This window comes from Gavialis gangeticus, unplaced genomic scaffold, assembly GCF_001723915.1.
Source record: "Gavialis gangeticus isolate Ggan-Ray unplaced genomic scaffold, GavGan_comp1, whole genome shotgun sequence".
NCBI lineage: Eukaryota > Metazoa > Chordata > Crocodylia > Gavialidae > Gavialis > Gavialis gangeticus.
In genome coordinates this window covers 1,524,004-1,538,668 of record NW_017729034.1, presented here as the reverse complement: position 1 = coordinate 1,538,668, position 14,665 = coordinate 1,524,004, and the positions used below count along the sequence as shown (strand labels likewise).

At 42.0% G+C, this 14,665-nt stretch overlaps 1 protein-coding gene across 1 annotated transcript in view; it reads right to left on the bottom strand.

The window, feature by feature from the left end:
- Positions 1-1,646: 1,646 nt before the first annotated feature.
- CPOX (coproporphyrinogen oxidase) overlaps positions 1,647-14,665 on the bottom strand; it is a 23,440-nt gene continuing 10,421 nt past the window's right edge. Inside the window, exons 3-7 of the mRNA XM_019527376.1 lie at positions 13,627-13,737; positions 12,076-12,217; positions 9,179-9,397; positions 3,461-3,565; positions 1,647-2,200 (exon numbers count right to left, since the gene is read on the bottom strand). Of these exons, the coding sequence (XP_019382921.1) occupies positions 2,113-2,200; positions 3,461-3,565; positions 9,179-9,397; positions 12,076-12,217; positions 13,627-13,737 (665 nt within the window). The 3' untranslated portion in view covers positions 1,647-2,112. The remainder of the gene's footprint in view (positions 2,201-3,460; positions 3,566-9,178; positions 9,398-12,075; positions 12,218-13,626; positions 13,738-14,665) is intronic.

Genomic DNA, 14,665 nt, shown 5'->3' with positions numbered 1-14,665 from the left:
GGAGGGGCGTGGGGCCAGACAGGCATTCTTGATGGGCAGTTTGCTATTATCTATATATTAGTGGTGTTTCATTTAAATCACGGAAGAAGTATGGATTTAGGAAATACAGATTTTAACTAAAAATTGGGGATTTTTTTTTTTTATCAGAGGAAGCCAGGATTCCTGCTTCTGATCTGTAGTAAGGCAAGGACCCAGAGCTGAGTAGTTTTTTTTAGTTGTGAAGCAGTCACCAGTATTTATGTTGTAATTTAAGCTTGAAACTGGAGGATTGAATTTGGCTAATAGGGAGGCCACAGGGGTATCTGAGGGGCACCCAGAATACAGCCCAGACAGGGTCAGAGACCACAGGCACAGAGGGTGCAAGCATCCTCACTTGGATTAGGGATGCGAGGAGGTTGAGGTAGGCACTAAGACAGGGACAAGGGGGTACCTGAGCAAACCCAGAGGAAAGACTGACACTAAGGAGCTAGGCCTGATCAAGTGGGCCTAGGCTTAGAAGTCTGTAGCAACAGCAATCAGCGGGCTAAAGCCAAGAGGCCTGAAGCCTGTACCAGCTAGTTTTGGAATGATTGCATATCATGTCCATGATTCTTATCCCATTACCTGGGCTCATTTTTGTGACTTCTTTGTTCCTATGGATTTATTGCTTCTTTGTTTGCCTCTCCCAACACTGCCTTCCTTTCCCTCCCTTGGCTCTTGAATTCTAATTTCTCTCTCCTTCTTGTACTCTGCTTTCTTCACATCCTTTCACACCATTTAATGAAGCTTCAGTTCACAAAAGCTTGCGCTATATAAATCTACTTTAGTTAGTTTATAAAGGTGTAGATTTACCTGTTTTCCTCTTATTCACATGAGCTGGTCAGGTTTAATGTACCAAACCAAACCTACGATTTAATTATTTCCAGAACTTTTGCTCTTTTTAATGAAAACCAAAGTCCACATGTTTGCAGCCCTAACTGCTCTTACTCATTCTAGTGTCAAATGTTACAAGTCAATTAACAGAAAAAAAACTATAAACACTGCCCTACTAAAAATACAGGGAAAATATTTTGGATTTGGACACACTTAGAAAAAGAATATAAAAATATAAAATAATCAGATAAGTCTAAGACCAAGCACCTCTGAAGCTCAAACCATATCAGGACTATGCACAGACAATATAGCATCTTCACTTAAATCTGCTAGAAGCCTAGGTCAGTTCAACTAATGCAAGCTTCTGCATGGACAGTCATCAATATAGACCAGTTTTCATAAAGTAAATTGATTAAAGTTTAAAAATCACCTTTTTAGTTACAATGGGTGCAACTTTTAAGATAAGACTTCATCTTAAATAACCAAACACACAGATTCTGCCTTATCTAGTCACCTGAAGTAGTTATTTCAGCTCTTAAAGTTATCCCCAATTACATGAATGGAGATTGCTAAGAAGCAGGGCAATAGGTCACACAAGCAAAAACTAAGACAGAATCTGGCCTATATTTAAGTACCCATGTCACTGTCTAACGATTTTGGCTTTGTTTCAACTTGTTTTGAGTCAACCATTCATTCAAAGGTATTACATGTATCAGGTATCTAATCTTAGAAATTTAATGAAAAGTCCTGTAACAAAATATGTGAAACTATGATTTTAAAAGACTGAACTCACACCAGGTGAAACTCTTTTAATTATGAAGCATCAGAACATTATTTTTAAAAAACATTGTAAACATTTCCTGAGAAGTCTTATAACTTGAAAAATAAAAGGAAAGAAAAAGAAACCTAATTCCCTTTAAGATTGGCAAATATGTTAATCCCATACGGGAGTATTTCTAAGTGGTTTATTTCATGTTGGGTTTAGCCAAAATGTTGAGTGTTGCTGAACATATAAGATAGAGTTTCATAGCCTCTAGAAGGCAACAGCAGCAAGGGGTGAGCACCAGTTTGGTGCTTCTAAACAATTTGTCTCCTTGTAAAATATGATAAGCAAGCATACAACCCTCAAGGCACATAAGAATATGAAAATGGAGCTGTTGCACTGCCACACAATGGTAGTTGGAGTAGGCTGATTGACAAGAGTTCATATCCTTTACATGGGGCCGAACACAGGCAGCCTGGGCCCCTTCACAGTGCTCGTCAGTGTACCCAGTCCTTGGGATTACGCAGGACTTCTAGGATCTCAGCTTCCTTGGAATTCTCTGGTGGTGTGTGCATGTATTCCCACCTGCAAACAGAGGAATGCAATCCTTAGAGCCTGGCTGGCCAGGGGACCACTTCTCCAAAGCTGTCCTCTAACTGGATTTCAGTAAGTCTTTCTGGATTGGATGCCACAGCCACACAACTCAAATTCAAATATGTATTCACACACACACATGCTGCACTTAATTGATAAGGAATTTAAAAAAAACAAAACCAACACCCTACTCCTCCTATTCTTCCTGGGAGGGTTGGAAAGATAGGGGTGGGACCAAGTGATTCTTATACTTAAATTGAATCAACCTCTTTAGCTTCAGCTATGCACCCCTTCCACATAACCATTCCTTACAAATTGAAGTGCCTTTAAATGCTTTAGGAGTTGCTTCCTCCCCTTTACTGTGCCAAACAAAAATTAAGTGTTTTAATTAAAACATGTCCCACAAACCACCCAGATTATTTCCCTGGGCAGGAACATCCATGAGACCAAACATTCTGAGGTTTCCAAAGAACTGCTTGAGCTTTGAGAGAGTGAATGAGGCACCCTGAGGAGATGAGGACCATGTAAGAAGCTAAATAAGAGAGCTTGGAGTGGAGGCAACAAAAGAAAAACATGGCACTTTAAAACTTCTCAAGGTTTGTCTATACTGTCTCCACCACGAGCCCTCCCAAGGCAGAGCACCTGACTATGGTGCCGGGGGGGGCTGGTGTTTAGGCCTTCTCTAGCTGCTTAGTTTCCAGGCTTAAGTATATGCCAAGCAAGTGCTAGTGGGTAGGACTTACTTCTCAGCAGCACTCCCAGTCTTGCCTTAATGGCACGGACACAGCACTCATTTCCAGGCACCACGTGGGAGAGCAGGACCCCACTTTCGGCTTCTGCACCACGTAGCAAGTGAAATACTCTTAGTTTGTTTTTCTTTTTAAATAAGGTGTAATGGGCTGCTGAGCAAGGAGCTATGGCTGAAATAGCAAGAAACCTTATACCATAGGTGGGACATGGAAATAAGTCCTAATAGAAAAAGCAGTTGGAAACTTCCACCTTGTCCTTTTACTGGAAACTACTTTTTTTTATTCAGTAGCGAAGGAGTGTACTGTGGGCAAAACCAGTCCATCCCACCATTATGCTGGTATCTCAGCAATGGGACTGGAAAGCCAGCCTGGTGATGTAATCTTGGTGTGTGGGAACACACCAAATACAAGTTCCAGTGTCAGCTAGCTTGAACAAACCAGACAGTAGGAAAGGGAACACATCCCTGCCTAACACTCCATGTAACATTTGCTCTTTCCTCACCTGGCAGTCAGGGGCAGAGACATAAGAATGCTTTCAATCCTGGATCCTGGCGTTGCAAGGCCAAACTTTGTACCTCTGTCATAAACAAGATTGAACTCGACATACCTGCAGGGGGTAAGACACAAAGAATAAATTTAGTGTCACATCAACTGATGCCTTCAAGTAGCAGAGGGCTGTAAACAACAGCCACCAGCTCGGTCTCCTTGCCCTATCAAGGCACAAAAATAAAGAGTATCAGTTTGGGACCAGCCTCTTCTCCTTCAGCATGCATACAGAAACGAAGGCAGGGCCTTGTCCCCGGTAAGGAACAGGAAGGAGACTGGCACTGCAAACACTAGTCACAGAACAAGGGCAGAGTTCCCAGTAAATCTAACAGACTATGAACTAAAGAGGACAGTCACTAGGGTAAGAGTTACTGCAAGCCCTCCTAACTTACCTCAACCCACCATGACCCAAGCAATTGCAAGAGCCTTTTAAAACAAGGGGACTTGGTGCCATGCAGCCAGACATTTGGTTAGCCAATGGCTTTTCAGACTGCATCGTTCTATTACCAGCAGGAGGGAGGATGCAGAGGAGAGCATGAATTAGCCTCGGGGATGGACAGGCCCAAGCACAGACCCAGAATAGAGGAGTACAAAGGAACCTCTCTATCACAAAACAAGAACTGGAGTAACTGAGGGTAGAGGCAGATGTAACAATTACATTGGCATCTAAAGGACACCCCTACAATCTGTAAGGATGCAACTATTATAGCTACATAGTTCTGCAGAGATAAAAATTTAGCAAAACTGCTCCAACAGTAACCTTGTTTCATCCAGAGTCACAATGAGGGCAATTTAGCTTGCTCGTATTGATGCAGGAGCATGCAGATGTAACAGGTATATTGTAATGGCTGGTACATAGTCTCAATCAGCAGCTTTACCTCCTCTTTTAAAGCATTTAAAAGGCAAATTTGTCCACACCTGGAGAATAATTTGTATCAACAAAGGAATTTATTGATATCAACAAGCGATGCAGCTGTGCCAGGACAGACAAGATCATTTAATCCAACAGCAACTTTAAATGGCACAGACCAAAAGGCAAGCTAATACCATCTCTCAGCCACGTCTTCTAGAATTCTATGAGAATTCTTGAAATAGTTCTCTAGGTCCAGACACAAATAGTATAGGTTGGGGTCTACCAAAGTCGAGGCGGCTGCCGGCCAATTTCATGGGCAGACCACAGGCCTGGCAGCTATGTTCATGGGTGGAGCACAATGTGCTACCTCCCCACCTCTGATTGGGTGAGGGGCCCTGGTGGCCTCATGCCTTGCCACTGATTGGCTCCAAGGAGTATCCATCATATGACCCACCCTTTCATTGCTGATTGGTGGCAAGGGGTGGGACCATATGACAGACAGCCTTCACAGCCAATCAGTGACTAGGGATGGGGGGGGGAGAGTAGCCATCCTGGTGGCAGCCCCCTTCTCCCCTGGCAGGCTACATGGCTGGGCCACAGTGGCCACAAGGCTTATGGTTCCCTGAAAGGAGCCAACATTTTATTTTTGGTGAGTTTTTTCCCCCCCCCAGGGGACCCTGCACGTTTTTTTTTTTGTTTTTTTTTGTTTTTTTACAGAGCCTGCCCAAAATTGTGGTTTCAGTAGGTCCCTAATTATAGGTTTATCAGGCAGTCATGCCTTCCAATCCTGCTCTTGTATTAAAGCAATTTATTTAAGACCTACATCAGGTTCTAATAAAGCAATGCACATGTTTGGCTTGCTATACAACACTTGCTATCAAAGGTGATCTTTTCTACAAACTTGTAGCTACTTGCAAGAGGTAAGTATGGCTAAAATCAAGCTCACATTTACAAATCAGCATTTGGTATTATCCAGTAACTTCTTCACAGAACTTTGTACCTCTTTATAACCTTTATACTTCTGGCAGCAGAACAATTATCAAAAGAGGTGGACTCGTCAACTAAGAAACATTGTTCTGGACTGTTCTGTTCTTCCCAGGTATTTGAGCAGGAGGAAAGTCAGAAAAAAAATTAGTCATCTGACACTTATAACCCAAAGCAGTTAGTATCCTGTTCCTGAGCACAGCCCCAATCCTAGCAGGGACACTTTCACTCAGTTACAGGACCAGGGCCTACACCAGTGGTTTGCAACTTTTTTAGATTCAGCCCTTGAGAAAATGCCAGCTTTTTGCTTTCACTCACTCTTGGACTATGGAAAAAATAATAGAGCAATTCTTCTGTGGCAAATCACTCAGAAAGTTCACAACTGTCAGAACTCTTTTGACTCTATGGATTCCTATTTGAAATTGCTGGGTTTATCTTATGAAATCATGCAGATGTTTGTACATCTGAACAATGCTAATATTGGGTGCTGCCCCATGACATGCTGGTTGTGAATGACTGGCCTAAACAGCAGCAATAACATAAATCTCATGTCAGTTGGTATTTACAGAAAAAGACTATTACTGAGGTTCTACCTACTCTCATACTTGCTGAACTGCCTTTGAAAGCATGTTGGAAAAATGCTTCAAACTACTGGTCCAGCTCCTTTGTCACAGGCACAATCCACAGCTTATCTAACCTCCCAACAGGAGTCTTCCCAGTTGCAGTCTGAAGCCATATTTACCTTCTAAGGGAAATGTTTGATGAAAACTGTATCATCTTTAGCAAGACTTCAAATAAGAATCCATAGTGTCAAAACCATTCTGATTTGTTGTTAGAAAGGAAGTATCCAATTCATATTCAGGCCACAAGGCTGAAGTTCAGTTCACAGAAGGATTATCAGCCCCCCTCCAAGAAACATTGCAACTACCACTGATTCTCACTGAGTGAGCAGTACAGTGGGATGGACCCAGTTGGGAGGAATTGTGAACTACCCAGAACCTCAGAACAGGAGCACAGAGCAAGGCAGGTGGAACTGGGAAAAGGATGCAACTCAGTGCTCTTGCCCTCCAGTAGTACAAGCCCACCTCCCTCACCTGTCTGAACACCACACTGCATATTCCATTGGTAGGTAGTCAACCTGCAAAACATATACTAACATTTTGCACAAAACCAGTTCTCTTATCATCAGACTTTCCTTGATGCAGTTGCACCAGAGCTCTTTCAGCGTCTTGTCTCAGTAGTTACCATGCTGAGAAATGCTCCTGCAGTAGAACAGTAGCTATCTTAACAGCCATTCACATTACACATAGCCACAGTGAGAGGGAGGGTTTCTCATCTTCATTCAGGGAATGAAGGTAGCCTAACCCAAGGCTCTGCAAGAAAATCAAGAATCATCAGCTGTCCAAAACAGCTGTGGCTATAACCTGAAGAAAACTCATTTCCCCGTGTAATCTTCCAGAATTTGTCACAGATATTAAATGCCTTTGTTCTGTCAGAGATTAAAAGATTCAAAAGTACAATTTAACTTCAAAGCACATCTGACGACTAGTGATGCTACTACAGAAACAGAAGAAACAACATTTCAGCTCCACTTGAAAAGAACCATTATTTGCAAATGAAAGGAAGGGGGAAAAAAGGACACATACACATAGGTAGCCAAGGAGACTTTGAATCTGAAAACAAACTTATGAAAATTTTCAGAGAACAGAACAGTTGAAGCTTCAACTTTGTAACTGTTACAGCATCTGTAAGACTCATGTTGGATAAACATGTTTCCTATAAAGCAGTCCATCAATATAGGGAGAGTTCATGAGGACTGTTCTGAGTGAGCTTTAGCCTGGTCTGTAGTTAGACGAATACATCTTTCAAATATTTCAGATAAGGGTTTTCTTCAACTATTAATACACCAAATAAATTAGTTTTTAAAATGAGGTGCTGCTAAATTCCAAAAAGTTATGGAGGGGTGCTGCAAGTCTAAAAAGTTTGAGAACCACAGATCTACACAAAACACTGTGCCAGCTGCTCCTAGGTGGCCTTCTCATGAACTATCCTCCCTATGCTTCCTTTATTACAGAGCATTAAAAACACAAATGCAAGTGTCATGCCTGCTGCAATAACCAATTTCCTTTGAATTTTTAAAATTAATATTTCACTACTGAGAAGGGCTACCATATGTCTGGGTTTTCCAGGACATGTCCTCTTTTTTGGGTCCTCCAATCTCTGTCCAGGTGTTTTTCTGAAATCTGAACAAACGTCCAGGATTTTGCTCTGTTCCACTAGTGGGAGCAGGGGGAGGCCAATTGAAACAGGGGGTACCATGTGTGTCTATGCACATACACAAACGTAACCAGCATGCAGCAAGGCAGGGTGGTGACAGCAGCCTCAGCAGCTGGATATAGCTAAGACTATGGGGGGCAGGGGTTGGAGAGCCAGAGCTTGGGGACTGTCAGGGTGGGAGACGGTGTCTGCTGATGCTGGGGGATGGTGTCTAGGCACTAGGGTTGTGGCACAGCACAGGGGCAGGAGGAAATTCCTACCCTTCCAGTGGGGGAAAGGGGTGGAGGGTGCCCTTCAGGGGCAGTGGGAGCTGCATGGCTGGGATAGTGGCACTGTGGGCCAGTGGCCCGGGTGGCAGGGGCAAGGGACAGCCAGGCCACCTGGTGTGGTGCAGGAGCCCCAGCCCAAAGCAGGGGGTGCCACAAGCCTCCCCTCCTCCTCCCTCCATCCCACACCAAAATCAGACTCGCTCTGCCACCACCCACACAAGTCAGAGCCACCACAGTCACCATATTGCGACCCAGTTTGGATGGGAGCAGTTGGAAACCCTCTCCAGTAGAGCAAAGAGAGCAGGGGAGTGAGGGGAACTGGACGGATGGGAGTGCGCTGTGGGCTGGGAGTGAGGGGCACTGGCAGCACCAAGGGACTGCAGGTTGGGACTGAGAGGCACCAGCATGGCCCATGGGCAAGGGACTGTGGGTCTAGTGTGGGGCACTGGTTGGGCCAGAGGTCTGTGGGTCAGGAGTGAGGGGCAGCAGCAGAGACAGGGGGCTGCAGGTGGGGAGTGAGGTGTCCCCTCCAACAGGTATCCTCTTTTTTGGAACTGGAAATATGGTAACCCTACTACTGGGCATCACTCTCAGGGCTCACGACTAACTTTGAATCAAAATCTTGAAAGTTTCAGTGATTTCAGACTAGGTAAGAGATGACTAGGCAAAGTACTTTGGGAGCTTATAGATGTGGAAAAAACCCCCAGCACTTTACTTTCAGCTTGGTGTATCTTCACACCAAGCACAGTGCAGTACATGCCCAGAAGAGGAATTGTGTCACTTTGACCTGGCTCGCTCACGTGAGTTTCACTGGGGCTTTTTGGACTTTTCTCTAATAGCTGATTGAATCAGCTACTAAATAAAAGTGCCAAAAGGCCCTACTGAAATGTGTGAGCTATACAGATACTGGGGAGCTGGGTCAAACTGTCACAATTCCACTTCCAGTAAAGCACTGCTTTTTTAACACATCTGTCAGCACCCATTATTCCCTTCAATGAATTCATTTTGTATTGTACCCTACTTTTACAGCTAAGTCTGTTTAAACACCTTTACAAAGGTTGAAAAACTCCCCAGTGCAGTTGTGCTAACTTAATTGTGACCTTCGAGGTCTGGCAGAACTTTGTGTGGGGGAACACTGTGCAAGAAGCTTTCCCAAACACGTGTAACCTCCACTCATTAAGCAATATAGTTTAAACTGCAGGTAAGTATAAATTCTAGGATTAAAACCACCTTAACTCTGCTCTTCTCCCATTCCACCCATTGTATGTCATTTGGTCCATGCCCTTCTTACCTTCCTCTACGAAGCTGCTGCCATAACTTTTCCTCAGGAGTGAAAGAATCATGACAGTGTTTCTCCACAATGGGAATGTAACAGGGCACAATGGCTTCAGCACAGCTCTGCACAAACTGAAACACTTCTTCTTTTGAGGGAGAGTCTAGATCATCAAAGAATATGCCACCAATCCCTCTTCGCTCTCCGCGATGTTTGATATAAAAATAGTTGTCACACCTGAAAAAGAGCAGCAATCAAAAGTCAAGGCCGGGAGATAAAGTTGAGACTCAGAAAACTAAAATTCCAGACAAACAACTGGCAAGAGATTACACTACTAAAACACAGAGAAAGGGCCAAAATCTGCAAGTTGATAAACAGCCTCTTTGTCCATTAACTCCAGTGAAGGTTAAGAAACCGGTACACCATGGCAAGACTAGACTACATTTCTTAATGTTAAGGACTAGTTCATGCTGTCATTACAATGCAGCATGTCACTGCTTATCTTGAAAAAAGTAAGTGCTGCAAGCACAATAGCAGATTTTGAAGCAACATGCCTATGCAGGCAGACATTAGTTTTCAAGGGGTTCCACATGCTCTACATACCAAGAAGTTAGGAACACTTTAAGACTTTACCCTAACAGTTTATTCTGAGAGCTGTATAAAAAATTATAACCTTTTTGTGGAATTCTTTGCATAAGTCTTTATGTTAATTCACATTCTAGTCTTTTTGTTAAATCACATTCTCCCCAGATAATTTTTCCTCTCCGTTTACCATTTTGCTGAAAGGTCACTTTTTTGTATTAAAAAAAAATAATGTGAAATATCAATAACCTTTACTGGATGAGACATCAAATTCATTCTTCCTTAGAAACTGAATCTTTATTTTTAAGCTTAAAACCTAAAAGCCTCTTAAGCAATGATTAAGCAAGACAATAGACAACAGAAGTTTGCAACTGAATAAGAGGGAGTCCTGGGCCAAGATCTGCATTAGATCTACTGGCCCTGTTTAAAGGATTCCTCTTTTGCCTTCTCTCTCCCCAATGGTGTGGAAGGAATCTACCTGTCTCTTAGAACTAATATCTCATATATAGTATTCATACCTAATGACTGCTCTTGGATAATCAAAATAAGACATAGGGATATGCATACAGAAATAGAGAAGTTCCTGTTTCCTGTTGCACTTAAAGGATCAGCTTTTTTATTGCAAAGTAGGAGAGAGGATTAGCAAAAAAAATTTGGAAAGCCTCAGCTGCAGATTCAGTTGGAGAACAAGCCTGATGAGAAACATTCAAGGCAGAAAACACAGAAGGCACAGTAAATGGTATTAAAGAGCATGCCTTCAAGATAAGAGAGAAGATAAACACCTCTTTCAACTAGTTCCCACCCTATGCACAACACCCTCTTTATCTGCTGCATTCAGACAAAGGCTAGCAGCTTATATAAAAGGAAACCTTCCTGTAGGATACCATAGCTGGTTTCAGATAAGAGACAGAAAGAGAAGCAGTTCACTGCACATTATTACTGAAGAACACAATCAGTTAGGTCTTTCACATCAACAGTGACATAGTTAAATGCATCTATCTATAAAGCACATACAGTTGAGTTCTCAGTGCAGCTTCCAACAAAGGTAATAATGACCAGCAACTTTCCCCCCTTAACAGAAGGGCCCTACTTACTTTTGATTAACATACTGGGGCTGGAACTATGAGAAGTTCATTGCTGGTCTTGCTACATATGAAAACTGTGAAAGCTTGAACAAAGCTTGCAAAAATACAAGACAATAGTTGGGGCAAGACTGGATTGTGGGTAACAAGACTGCCACAAGAAAATCAAACTTCGCTAATGGCTTGTGACCAATTAAGCATTGAGAAAGTGGAGCTTGTGGTATCCAATACCAGATCCATGCCATAAAATCATAAAAGTGGTTAAAATTATTGGCAGAGTCCTAACACTGTTCATCACATGTGTATTTCCGAGCCAAGACAGCCAAAGGAAAAGTTGGGCCAGTGAGCCAGTGAAAACAAGGAAACTACATATGCATTTCAATTGACCTAACACTTAAAGAAGAGAAAAGGCTAAATATGCATCTCAAAAGAAACCTGTAAAAGGTGCATTGAATATAGGGACACATTTCTCAAAACAGGCATCCAATGTCACTCTAAGGTGTTACAATGTCTCAGTCATTCACTGTACCTCTAGAGTTCTGTAAATAGACCATCACTGATATAAGCTACTACAAATTTGCCCCACTGATATACAAATACCCAAAGACAGGAGACATGGATGATCTTGTGGTCAGGCTATGGGAACAAAGGCCAAAGTTTAATTAATTTAAAATTTGTAAAAAAGCATTGAAATTTTCATTTGGAAGGTAGCGGCCAAGGCACTACATGAACATAAAGTAATGTTATCAGTAAATAGGTGGCATGTATAATCATAAACAACTTAAAAGAACATTTCCTACTGTAAGAAGGCAAGTGCGTTCTTTACAGTTGCTGTCCAGATACAATGTTTGACATCTAGTTACAAAGTAGACTTTGTGCTATAATACGCAATTGTATTATTTATTAGCAGTTAGGCTAGCAATGAATTAAACTGGGAAAGCAGAGCAGCTAAATACATTATTAGCTCCCTTATCACTAAATTAAGATTGCAAAGTGCTTTGCAAACATCAAATGTCAAATTAATGCAGATACAGAGAGTTGTTCATACATACTTGGAAGGCAGAATTTGGCCCCAGTGGAGGTTCTGCAGCATTCCCAGAATATGCTTAACTGAAAATCCCCTAATACCCATCTGAGATGAAGTAATGATCAACTTAAAACAAGTGTTAACACAGGATGTTTTATGTAATCCAACCTTGCAAAAGCAAGAGAGACAAGAGATCCAAAAGCATTTCCTTCACTCTTACATACCATTTCTTATACTTGGGGTACAGTTCTGGACCATGCTTATCACAAGCTTCTTTCAAAGTTTCGTGAAAATGAATGGCATCCTCTTGGTTCAAATAAGTTGGAGTAAGGTCAGTTCCACCACCAAACCACCACTGCTTAGACCCTACAGAAGAGAAATGTGTAGTAGTTATTTCATTCTCAAACCACCCCATTGCTACTTGTCAGACTTAGAAAAACAAATAGAATTACAATTAAAAAACCCCCAAACTTCAGGAATAGTCAAAAGTAACAATAAAAATATTTACTTGAGTCTGAAAGTTATAAAATAAACCACTCAGCAGAGAAATTTCTATTATATTATTGCATTCTGCATATCAATCATTCTGACTACCAATTATTTTGTGGCATTTCAATTACACAAGATTAGTGTCTGGCTGGTACTGCCCTGTACAGGCTTCCCCAAAATTGCTCTGAATTACGTAATTATTGCCAAGAGCCCATCTACAGCATATGGGTTTAAACTAGTGTTAGACACAATGCATCCTTTGGAAAATGCCAACTCTTAGCATTCACTCCTTTTTTATCACAGAAAAATAATGAAGTAATTCTGCTGCAGAGAACTCAGAAACACCACGACAGATCAGAAAGTTTTTGACATTATTGACTTCTGTTTGACATCTCTAGGTTTATCCTGTGAATCATGTGTTTCTATTTGCACACCTAACAGCATCCCACAATACTCTTTAAAGGATCTCATACCACCCCAGGGTGCTGCAGTACATTGGTTGAGAAACACTGATTGAGAAACACTGGCAAGCAGACAGCAAAAAAAGTCATTGCTCACATGAGCAATTGCTGTAGTTCCCAGAAGAAAATTATGGGATAGCAAATGGGAGGAAGTAGCTGCAATGCTAGTGAATGGGACAAATGGTATCCATTTGCTGAAGATGTTCAGCAGGGATTGTCAGATGTGGACCACAAGACCCTAAATTCCCTGTTTTCTTTGTTGAAAAAGAGAAACAACGTTGCAATCCCTACACTTTTCTGAATAAACCAAATTTCACACAGAATTCTCTCTATCTGCCCGGCTATTTTAAAAGGGTACATTCACATTTATTACATTTTACAATTTTTAACCCCATGAGAAAGGACAGAGTTGGTTTGAACTACTGTCAATAATCAGGAAAGATGCAATAACAAGGAAAGATATTTAAACTCCGATTTTCCCATGAATTGGATTATTAACATTTATCTGGCTTGGTATTATGTCTCACTCACGTTATACTCAGTCTTAAACAATTACAATTACAATATCCTACACTGATCACTTCACAAGCAGCAATTAAGTTGTAAATGCCTTTAAGGTGGTTGCAAGTATTATTATACACATTTTTTTAAAAGCATAAACAAAGTCTTAAGGGTCAAATTGCCCAGTGTGATCTAATAAACTTGGGGGACAGCTGGAAACAGAACTAAAGCCAGTCGTAATTCTTTGCTCTAACCATAATATTATGCTCCCTCCAAATCAAGTCTGTGTCCATATTTCAACACACTTGAGATTATCAATCTTACCATCTGCTTGTTCAATTTCAAAATATCTGTAGTTGAAGTGTATAGTTGGAACATGAGGATTCTTCGGGTGGATAACAGAGCTTACACCCATGGCACAAAATGGTAGCTTACCTAGACAGCAACAAGCACATAAGAAGTAGATTTTAAACAAGAGAAACAAGCATCATGAAGGCTTTCAAATTATGGCTCCATTCCTACAACTAGCTCTATATAGAATCTCATTGAAGTTTGGGGACTACAAAATGGGTCTCACAAAAAGGAGCTAATTAAGAATTAAAGGATCTCTCAGGATTATTGCTAAAATGTACTGCAAAGAGCTGGTACTGTGTGCATGCAGTCTCCTCCCAAACAAATTACAATATTTGGAATATGAAAAAATTCAGTGATCTCAAACTCTCACAGAGCTCAGTCACTTATTACAGTGTTCTCATGGTCAGAAAACAGACCCCAAAATGGCACCCAAAACACCTCAAATACTTGTTTCCTGTGTATCCAGGCAGCAGAGGAGCTATGGCATTTTGCTAAGACTTGAGAAGTGAGGGTTCAAGCCTTGCTCTGGACTCATGCCAAAGACCACCTACAGTTGTAAATAAGCCTGTGTTTGTTCAGGCTGGGAAGTCAAAGGTGGTGAGACATGATGCTGACTAGGGGTATGTGATCCCGATTTCAGCCTGATGGGGGACAGTAATTCGATTCATAGATTCAGATCACTGTTCTCGATTCGATTCGGCCGAATGCGAATCTGAAGATTCAGTGCTGATTCAGAGAATCAGCAATTCAGCCATAGACACAGCTTTAAAGATTTTTTCTACATATCTCGAGGTACCAGGTGTGGCTTGTGAACGCTGCGATGCTGGGGCCGATGGAGCATCCCACAGAAGTGCAGCTCCCCCCGCCCCGGCATGCTCAGCGGCAAACCCAGAAGTCAATCAGAAGTACTTCTGGGTCCGCCAGGGAGCGCGCCAAGGGCCCCCCCACCCCGGTTCGGTGACTGGCTGGAGGGGGACCCTGGGTGCCCCCCAAGACCTAGGAGATGCCA